The sequence below is a fragment of the Centropristis striata genome, chromosome 11 (assembly GCF_030273125.1).
Source record: "Centropristis striata isolate RG_2023a ecotype Rhode Island chromosome 11, C.striata_1.0, whole genome shotgun sequence".
Taxonomy (NCBI): domain Eukaryota; kingdom Metazoa; phylum Chordata; class Actinopteri; order Perciformes; family Serranidae; genus Centropristis; species Centropristis striata.
Window position 1 is genome coordinate 36859700 of NC_081527.1, and position 10147 is coordinate 36869846.

The window sequence follows — 10147 nt, forward strand, 5'->3', positions numbered from 1 at the left end:
TTAAAGCAGTAAATCAAAGCGACAGCACATGATGTTGGGTGTTTGCCTGCTTTGGAAATGCAGGTCTAACCAGCAAACTTGTTCGTACATTGTTACTGCTCCAGTTTTTTGTTTGTTCTCTGGGCTGCAGGCTGAGTCAGAGGAGAATGAGTAATGATTTAGTCATTCAAGTGATTCACACAAAGAACACACTTTTGCCTTTGTCGTTAACTCCTTTCTTTCTTTCACTCACTTCTTCAGTTTCTTATATAACCCATTTTGTGGTGTGATTTTTGGATCTTTGTATTACGAGATGTAATCCCATATAGAAGTCTTGTATTGAAAAAACTATGTGTTAGTCTGTACATTAAAAAACTGGTTCTTAAATGTGCTAAATGTAGATTGTTTAGCAGTATTCTTTTGAATAAACGAAACAATGGTTAAAGGGAAACAGTGCAAAGAATTATCCAAGTTACTTTACTGACTCAATTTCACTGAAACGTTTCTCTTTTAACTATTTTAAATCAGAACTGTTGTTTAGTGCCTTTAATTGATTGGTTGACTTCAGTATTTCCTTCATCCTTGATTATATTTTGTTGCATTTTTCATGCAGTATCCAATCCAATCCCCCTTTATTTGTATAGCACATTTAAACAACACAAACGTCTCCAAAGTGCCGTACATAAAATCAACAATAAAGCAAACAATTCCATATACCAATCAGCAATAAATAATAAGTGTATAAATCTAAAATGATGCCATAAATAAAACAATACAATCAAACAGATAAACATAGTAAAATAAAATAAAAGATGTAGTTAAAAGTAGTAAAAGAAATAAAATCGTATCGTGGCTCTTTGTTTGAAGGTGCTTTACAAATACATTTGTTTTGCTTGTCTGCTTTATGAAATATAAATAAACGTGACGGTCCAGTTTGTCTTGAAGCTTGCACATGCCTTAAAGCCCTCTTATTTTGAAAAAAAAAAAAAAAAAAAAAAAAAAAATATATATATATATATATATATATATATATATATTTTTTTTTTTTTTTTTTTTTAAATAAACTTTATTAAGGCAGTTGGGTGGGGTGTAATACAAAAAAATACATCAGAACGTCGCCAGGGGGTTTCAATAAATCATAAAGAGGTTGTCATACAAAAATATTATAAAAATTACAAATATTCAGAGTTTTAGCAGCTTTCAAATTAGTAGAGTCTTTAATAGAATTAATATACTGCTTGGTTTCACTTATAAATATAGAAAAGAGGGGATTTTTTTTTGTGTGTATCGAGATTTATGTATGTGATATTTTGCCAATAGTATAATTAGATTTATAATGTAATATTGATTTTTTTTGTGTATGGGAAGTCAGTGAAACCAAACAGTATATTTTCAAAACAAAGGGACAAATTAGGTTCAATTGAAAAAAAAAAGGAAGTTACAAATATCTTTCCAGAACTTAGACGAAAAAGGGCAAAACCAAAATAAATGAAAAATACTTTCAGGGTGTCCTTCACAAAAAAAGCAATTCAAATCTAAATCTTTTTTAATCGTTGAAGAAAAATTTTAGTGGGGTAGATTCTGTGAATTATTTTAAAAGAAATTTCTTTGATCTTATTGTTGACTATATATTTTGCTGGCAAATTCCAAATCAAAATAAATATATTAATTGCATTTTATTCTTAACCTCTTTTATTTTGAAATCAACGACCCGGAAACACTATCGCGACGCTGAACTTGTCCTTTCCTCTTCTTGTGTCCTCTTCAGTTTCCATTATGGCTCAGGCAGTTCAGAAACTCGTTGCCAAAGTACCAACTTTAGTCGGTGGTAAGTTCACTCTTTATTATTATTATTTATATATATATTTTACCAAGTATAAACTGATGCGGTGTAGCAAACGCTGCTAGTTAACTGAGTAGGTGACGTTGTTAGCAGCTTGTTAGCAGCTGCACAACTTCTGTGTGACCTTTGGTCAGCTCAGGGGTCCAATCAGCCAAAGCAACAGGTTGGGTTTGTTGTTTTGAGACTTGTGATTTTCCTATTTTGTTGTAGATAATTGTTAGAGTAAGAGGACATGGCTTAGCCGGCTTTGACCGATATTGCTGCTCTTTAACTCTTTAACTCTTTAACTCAGTAGACCCCCAATTTAACATGCACAGTTCAGATCACCCAAAAAAGAAACAAGATAACCACAAAAAGACACAAAATGACTAAAACAAGACACAGATTGACCAAAAAATACACAAAATAACCAAAAAGCACACAAAATGACTTAAAAAAGACACAAAGTGATCAAAAATAGACACAAAGTGATCAAAAATAGACACAAAATGACCAAAAAAAGACAAAAATGACTAAGAAAGACACAAAATTAACAAAAACAGACACAAAATTAACAAAAAAATGACAAAAAAGGCAAATTGACCACAAAATGATTTAAAAAAGGCAAAAAAGGACACAAAATGACCAAAAAAGGCACAAAATGACCACAAAATAATAAAAAAAGACACAAAATGACCAAAAAAAGACACAAAATGACCAAGAAAGACACAAAATGACCAAAAAAAGACACAAAATTACCAAAAAAAAATGACAAAAAAAAGGCACAAATTGACCACAAAATGATTTAAAAAAAGGCACAAAATGACAAAAAAAGAACACAAAATTACCAAAAAAGACACACAATGACTAAAAAAAGACACAAAATTACCAAAAAAGGCACAAAATGACCACAAAATGATTTTTAAAAAAAAGACACAAATTGACCAAAAAAAGGAAACAAAATTACCAAAAAAGACACAAAATTACCAAAAAGACCAAACCACATGAACACTTTAACACAGTGGAGACAGAGCTGACTTCCAAAATGATTTGGCGACCCCCAGAAATCATCTTGCGACCCCAACTGGGGTCCCGACCCCAAGGTTGAGAACAGCTGCTTTAACTAATGCTATCCTCAGACAGTTTGCTTGTGTTTGTATCTCTTGCAGCCGCTGTCACATACTCCAGACCCCGACTAGCGACCTTCTGGCACTATGCCCGGGTGGAGCTCGTCCCACCTTCCCCTTCTGAGATCCCTAAAGCCATAGAGGCAGCCAAGGGCCTCGTCAAGAGCTTCCAGTCGGGACGCGCGGGACAAACCACAGTAAAGGTGAGTCCAAGTACTTCCTGGTGTGAGTGAACTCCGTGTTGAAGTCAGAAATATGTGTTGTTGGGGTTTTTTTTTTTGATTGGTTCAATTCTGCAAAAAGCACACCTATACAGTACAGGCCAAAAGTTTGGACACACCTTCTCATTCAATGCGTTTCCTTTATTTTCATGACTATTTACATTGTAGATTCATCAAAACTATTAATGAACACATGTGGGATTATGTACTTAACAAAAAAGTGTGAAATAACTGAAAACATGTCTTGTATTTTAGATTCCTTAAAGTAGCCACCCTTCACTTACTAGAATATAAGACATGTTTTCAGTTATTTCACACTTTTTTTGTTAAGTACATAATTCCATATGTGTTCATTCATAGTTTTGATGCCTTCAGTGAGAATCTACAATGTAAATAGTCATGAAAATAAAGAAAAACGCATTGAATGAGAAGGTGTGTGTCCAAACTTTTGGCCTGTACTGTATATGGTTTATTCTAAAAATACAACCTGAAGAGATATGTTGTCACTTTTATGTCAGGTTAGGAAACATAAAGGTATTCAGTCCTCTGTGTTTTGTTAACACCAGTTGTGTGGTTGAGTTTATCCACATAGATGAAATAGAATAGAAATGACTGAATAATTATAGAAGACAATAAGAGTAATCAGTGCAGGCCAAATTAATGAATTACCAGCGTAGGACATTTAAATGCCATCTCGGTTAGTTCAGAGGAAAATGATTGGAAAAAGTGCAATTATACAAACTTAATATGAAATTCATGAAATATGTATTATGTGATAGTTTGTGTGCTGAGTAATTGTATGCATGGAAAGGGACAATTATTTTGCACTGTGCAATTATTCCTTCATGCTTCATTGTCAGGTGTCATTTAAATATAAACTGCCATTACACATTATTTAATTCTGTAGAGATTAAAGTATTTGTCGTGCCAATAGATTGTTTGTGTTTGTTTTGCAGGATGCCTTAAGGAACGGACTCGTGGCCACTGAGGTGCTGATGTGGTTCTACATTGGAGAGTGCATCGGCAAAGGAGGAATCATTGGATACGATGTCTGAATGTTGTTTTGCTCTTAACCCTCTTTTTGCACTAATTGTCACATTCTAAACTAAATCTGTACCAAATTTTCAAATAAACATTCTTTATTTTATTTGCAACAGTTGTACAAAATATATGACATCAACAAATAACAGTGGGGAAATATTTTTTGATAAAAAGTTTGCAAGGGGTTTTGTAAGTTTGCATGTACAGCTGAATGAATGCCACTTAAAGATTGCCAATGCCAACAACATATTTCTTCATTCAGCTGCATAATTTATAGATTTTCCTACTAAGTAATGATGGACATCTCCAAAAAAAGACACAAATTGACCAAAAAATACACAAAATAACCAAAAAACACACAAAATGACTAAAAAAAGAGACAAAGTGATCAAAAATAGATTCAAAATGACCAAAAAAAGACACAAAATTAACAAAAAAAATGACCAAAAAAAGGCACAAATTGCCCACAAAATTATTTAAAAAAGGCACAAATTGTCCACAAAATGATTTAAAAAAAGGCACAAAATGATCAAAAAAGGACACAAAATGACCAAAAAAGACACAAAATGACTTAAAAAAGACACAAAATGACCAAAAAAGGCATAAAATAATAATAAAAAGACACAAAATTACCAAAAAAGGCAACAAAATTACCAAAAAAGACACAAGGAGGCATCATTGGATACGATGTCTGATTGTTTGTTTTGCTCTTAACCCTCTTTTTGCACTAATCGTCACATTCTAAACGAAATCTGTACCAAACTTTCAAATAAACATTCTTTATTTTATTTGCAACAGTTGTACAAAATATATGACAACAAATAACAGTGGGAAAAAATATTTTTGATAAAAAGTTTGCAAGGGGTTTTGTAAGTTTCATGTACAGCTGAATGAATGCCACTTAAAGATTGCCAATGCCAACAACATATTTCTTCATTCAGCTGCATAATTTATAGATTTTTTTCCTACTAAGTGATGATGGACATCTCCTCTCGCTCTCGACTTTCCGACATTGTGTTCACAACTTTTCCCAAGTATCTGCAGAAAGCGTGCATCACATCCTCAGGTTCGTCCTCCAGATTTGAGTGAATAAGCGTAAGTCTGGCCATACTGGAGGCTACATTTAAAAAAATAATCATGTTATTCCAGAAATTGCAATAATAACTCATACAACAGCTTTGGGAGGCCTGCAGTGTAAATACCTAATGGCAGCCGTCCATCATCTACTTTGCAGCCAGGCTTGTGGTGAGCGATGAGTAAACACTGGTTGTCCTGCAGGCCTGGAGCGTCCACAAACGCAGAATACCATAATTCTATTTCTTTGAAGTGACTCGGAACATCAGGATTAAAAAGGATCACCACACCGCTGGAGTCCTTCATCATGGCGGGCCAGCACGATTCAAATCTGTATAAAGAAGATATATTGTATATCTACACTACCAGTCAAAAGTTTTAGAACACCCCAATTTTTCCAGTTTTTTATTGAAATTCAAGCAGTTCAAGTCAAATGAACAGCTTGAAAGGGTCCAAAGTCCAAAAAAAAAAGTCTTTTTGGTCATTTTGTGTCTTTTTTTTAGTCCTTTAGTCCAACATAAAATGTGATTTTGAATCTTTTTTTACTTTCAAAACACTATCATGCTCAATAAAGAATTTTAAATGTTGCAAATGTGCATTAATTTCAGAGTACACTGAGACATTAAACTGCATCATTTTCAATTAAATTCTAGAAAAGTTGGTGTGTTCTAAAACTTTTGACCAGTAGTGTATATCTATATCTGGGTATTATACAATAAAGTTAAGGGACTTTTAAGTACCACAAGATGGAATAGTAATATCTAATTATTTGTTAATTGGAGAAGCTTATATTAAACTTACTTTATATGTCCCGAACAGTCCCAAAGTTCAACTTGACATTTCACATTCACATTGTCACCACTGCCTCCTGATTGTGAATCAAATTCCAGTATCCTTGAAACAGTAGAAAACACATACAATTTTTATTTTTCCATTATCCAACAATAATACTTCTCAAAGCAAAATTGATATGTTGCATTAATCATCCTACCAAGGAGGTAGTTGATTTATCAGTAAATGATGCTTAAAAGTAAATCCATAAGTATGTTTAAACTGTAGGAAAGCAGTGAAGTTGAAGCAGGGTTTTTACCTTACTCCTTGAGTAGGTCTGTATTCACTTCCCACCTCCACATTTGGTTTCGGGTCGGACAGAAAATTTGCAAGAACAGTTTTCCCGCTCTGAAATACAGAGGTGATTTTAGAATAATCCTATCAGTTACAATCACTATATCAATAAACCCTCATTTATATGGGTTTCTGCTTTTGACCTGTAAGATATTGAGGTGTTAAGAATAACAATGGATGCATTCTGTTAAGGTATGGTGTCATGTTAACAGTTAGAGCAGCAGTTTTTCCTGTTGTGATGGGCAAAATGTCCAAAAAAAGGAAAAATTGTGAATTAAGTTTTTTTTCTTGCAGTGGAATAGTGTTCTTTTTATGGCAGCCATTTTAACAATACAGCAGGAAACACATAGATGTAATTATTAACCTTTATAACGGCTGAATTCCAGTTATGAGTGGTTGTGCATGGCTTAGTAAAAAAAACAAAAACAAAGGGAACTGAGTCCTTGTTAATGTAATTAGTTACACCAGTGTTTTTACTGCAATAACATGTCAAAGTGTATACTTCTTTTAATTTTATTTAGCAGTTTTGTCCAAACAGCTGGACTCCCTTTAGGCAGGCGACTACACCTATGGAAGTAATGTATTACCAAAATGTACTTCAAGTACCACAAGTAAACATTAACTTAATGCAGGCAGACTATCATTACTAAAACCGTAACATGTTAACAGCATTGTAATTTTGAGGCTAGTGAATGTGGAGCTAATTTACTTATTCACACATTGTGAGGTAATGTAATGCGGAGATACGCCTCACAAAAACAGTAACTTCTATTAAATCCTTTTCTTAAGACCCATTTTTATAGACTTGATTGTACTTGATTGTACTGTTCTGTTGTCTATATTGCTAGTGTGCTATTTTGTGTTGTGTAACTGATTTTTTTTGTTTCTTTTCTTGTTTCTGATTAATATTACTTGTGAAATTGACTGCCGTCCACTATGATTTTGAGTCTGCATTAATTTTACCCTAAAATTGTCTTGTTGTGACATTGCCTTTTGCTTTGTTTTCTCTGTCAAAGCACTTTGTAAACGCTGGTTTTTATAAAGGTGCTGTATAAATAAAGTTACTATTATTCATATAATTCAATGTAAATCTCTTTAATACAAAACACAGACAAATAAATTAATGGCGATGAAATCTCCCTCCATCAGCACTTTGGCTTCAGAGTTTTACCCTCATAGGATTAGTTAAACTAAAAATCAGCCTGTTTAATGTAAAACATCAGCCTGTCAAATCATTAATAGTAACTACAGCTGTCGTGTAGAGAAGTAAAAAACCCCTATGTTTCCCTGTAAAAAATGTAGTTTAAAGTACTAGGTACTATAACATAGACACACGTAAGTAATGTACAGGTAGTGATACTTTAAATTGTACCTAAGTAAAGTAACTGAATACGACTGTACGCTTCTCAGCTAACATAAACAAATAAACATATCGTCACCCTGTTAAAATAATCGCCTAGCTCATTTTTTCAAGTTTTGCAGGAAACACAAAAAAACTTCACCAAAAGTGTAACATATGACATTTATTGATCATTTCACTCAAAAAGGATGTAACAAAGGATGGCTATTGGCATAGTAATAACACTGTGTGTAAATTATGTAACTTAAGAGAAATAAATTACTTAGGCAATTTTTTGAACATGCCTTTGTGACTTAAGCAAGATATGGTAACACTTTATTTTGAAGGTGTCTACATAAGAGTCACACAAGCCTGTCAGAAACATGACATGACCAGTATCATGAGCATTAATGTTACTTCAGAATGTTCATGACACATCCCATGTCATGTTCATGACACGCTCATGTCACTCTGATGTAGACACCTTCAAAATAAAGTGTTACCATATCTTGCTTAAGTCACAAAGGCATGTTCAAAAAATGTCCTATGTCACATTTTATTTTGACTTAGGCATAATAAATCCGCTTAAGTCACACACTTGATATTGGGCCTTATTTTAAAGGGGTAAAATCACATGATCTGATCAACTCAGGATGTAGGCGATTTTACCATAGGTGGCCGGCGTCATGAGGAGATGATTTAGGCAAAAAAAACAACCAAATTTTGACAAAAAAATGACTTAGGCGACTATTTTAACAGTGTGACGAAAGCTAGACACCTTTGAAAACTTTTGATGCAAGCATTTAGATAGATAGATAGATAGATAGATATACTTTATTTATCCCAAGCTGGGAAATTCCAGTGTAGCAGCAGCATTACACACAGAGACAATAACAACACAATTAAGTAAAAAGAACAACCTAGGCATACTTCAAGCAATAAAATATAAAAATACAATAAAATATAAAGTGTCTAAAGAAGGAGTAGAATAGAATTCCAGTGCAGAATAAATATGAATATACAGTATAAAAATGTTGGTGCTATGAAACAAATAAGGTGCAATGAACAGTGTGCATAAAAACACATAAAGTGCATAGACAGTATGTAATGAACCAGGTTATTATTTGTTATTGTACAGTGTGATGGCATGTGGCAGGAAAGATTTTATTTCTCTTTGATTATGTTTTCACTGTTAAAACTCTGTTATCTGGGTAACTGACAGTGATATATAGACATATATATATATATATATATATATATATATATATATATGTGTATATATATATATATATATATATATATATATATATATATATATATATATATATATATGTGTATATATATATATATATATATATATATATATATATATATATATATATAGACATAGACTACACCACAGTGTGCAAAAGGAATTTAACTTACGTACCTCACTGGGACCAACAAGGACAATTTTAGCTTTGAACATTTCGACTCGTAAGCTAACAGCTAACGTTAGCTTCCTAGCTAACTTCGACTCTGGAGGCTCTGGCAATGCTGAACTAAGCCACCAAAACACGTTAAATAACACCCAGTTTTAAACGAAAAACTATATCATACAACGTTATGCTGTTTTTTTTAGTTTCACTCAACGAAATGTACAATACATGAATAATTTCTGTCACTTGATTTTAGCCGCAAACGGTTCGAGTGTAAACGTCCTTTCCGTTGCTATGGTTTCCACCAGTCTTGTTCTCATTGGTTGGTCGCAACTTTAATCGAATTAAGTCCCGCCTACTTTGCCAATGGCGGACAAATCAGCAGCGAGAAAATAAGTCCTATGCTGTGACGTTTCCGCAGAGCTAACCAATCAGGTTCTGATTGTTTGAGTTTGAGTCCCGCCTACTTTGCCAATGGTGGACAAATCAGCAGCGAGAAAATAATTCCTATGCTGTGACGTTTCCGCACAGCTAACCAATCAGGTTCTGATTGTTTGAGTTGGCTCTTCAGCTGGAGTAGCGTCGTTCACAACCGACCAGGTGAAAGTGTTGTAAGTAATATTTACATTAATAAGTGCCATTTTTTTTGACGACTATGCCTGTTTTAATTCTAATACCCATAATGATCATGTCAGTGAGCTTGCATAGTTGAATTACCTCAATGCTCGCTGTGTTTATTCTTGTCTGTTGCTATGTGAGCATAGTTAGCTTGACAACCTACTCTCCATGTCCTTCACATTAATGAACAAGCTAGGCTATGCAGTGTAAATAAGATCATTTTAAAGGTTATATTGATGTTAACTAACTCCCTGCCCCTCCTCTGCTTGTTAACTTGTGTTTGTATGTTGTTACATGTTGTATGCAGTGGTGGAAAAAGTATTCAGATCTCTTACTTAAGTAAAAGTACTAATACCACACTGTGAAATTACTCCACTACAAGT

At 33.4% G+C, this 10147-nt stretch overlaps 2 protein-coding genes across 2 annotated transcripts; one reads left to right on the forward strand and one right to left on the reverse strand.

Annotated features, from left to right (window-relative positions):
• Positions 1–1676: 1676 nt before the first annotated feature.
• LOC131979910 (ATP synthase subunit g, mitochondrial-like) lies at positions 1677–4303 on the forward strand. Its single transcript, XM_059343988.1, has 3 exons — positions 1677–1807; positions 2971–3131; positions 4106–4303. Exons 1-3 carry the CDS (start codon positions 1756–1758, stop codon positions 4202–4204), a joined length of 312 nt encoding a protein of 103 aa, XP_059199971.1. The 5' UTR covers positions 1677–1755; the 3' UTR covers positions 4205–4303.
• A 148-nt stretch (positions 4304–4451) lies between these two features.
• On the reverse strand, positions 4452–9436 carry ift22 (intraflagellar transport 22 homolog (Chlamydomonas)). The gene is made up of 5 exons (XM_059343982.1): positions 9158–9436; positions 6355–6443; positions 6066–6158; positions 5393–5595; positions 4452–5307 (listed from the first exon to the last, which is right to left on the reverse strand). The coding sequence occupies exons 1-5, from the start codon at positions 9194–9196 to the stop codon at positions 5159–5161; spliced, it is 573 nt and encodes a 190-aa protein (XP_059199965.1). The 5' UTR covers positions 9197–9436; the 3' UTR covers positions 4452–5158.
• Between the last annotated feature and the right edge of the window lie 711 nt (positions 9437–10147).

Excerpts from the sequence above, each read along its gene's own strand:
- LOC131979910 (XM_059343988.1), top strand. The coding sequence starts at position 1,756 with ATGGCTCAGGCAGTTCAGAAACTCGTTGCCAAAGTACCAACTTTAGTC. Across the intron at positions 1,808-2,970 it reads AGTACCAACTTTAGTCGGTG|CCGCTGTCACATACTCCAGA; the intron begins GTAAGTTCACTC and ends TATCTCTTGCAG. Across the intron at positions 3,132-4,105 it reads CGGGACAAACCACAGTAAAG|GATGCCTTAAGGAACGGACT; the intron begins GTGAGTCCAAGT and ends TTTGTTTTGCAG.
- ift22 (XM_059343982.1), bottom strand. The coding sequence starts at position 9,196 with ATGTTCAAAGCTAAAATTGTCCTTGTTGGTCCCAGTGAG. Across the intron at positions 5,596-6,065 it reads GACTGTTCGGGACATATAAA|ATTTGAATCGTGCTGGCCCG; the intron begins GTAAGTTTAATA and ends TTCTTTATACAG. Across the intron at positions 5,308-5,392 it reads TGATGGACGGCTGCCATTAG|CCTCCAGTATGGCCAGACTT; the intron begins GTATTTACACTG and ends TTTTAAATGTAG.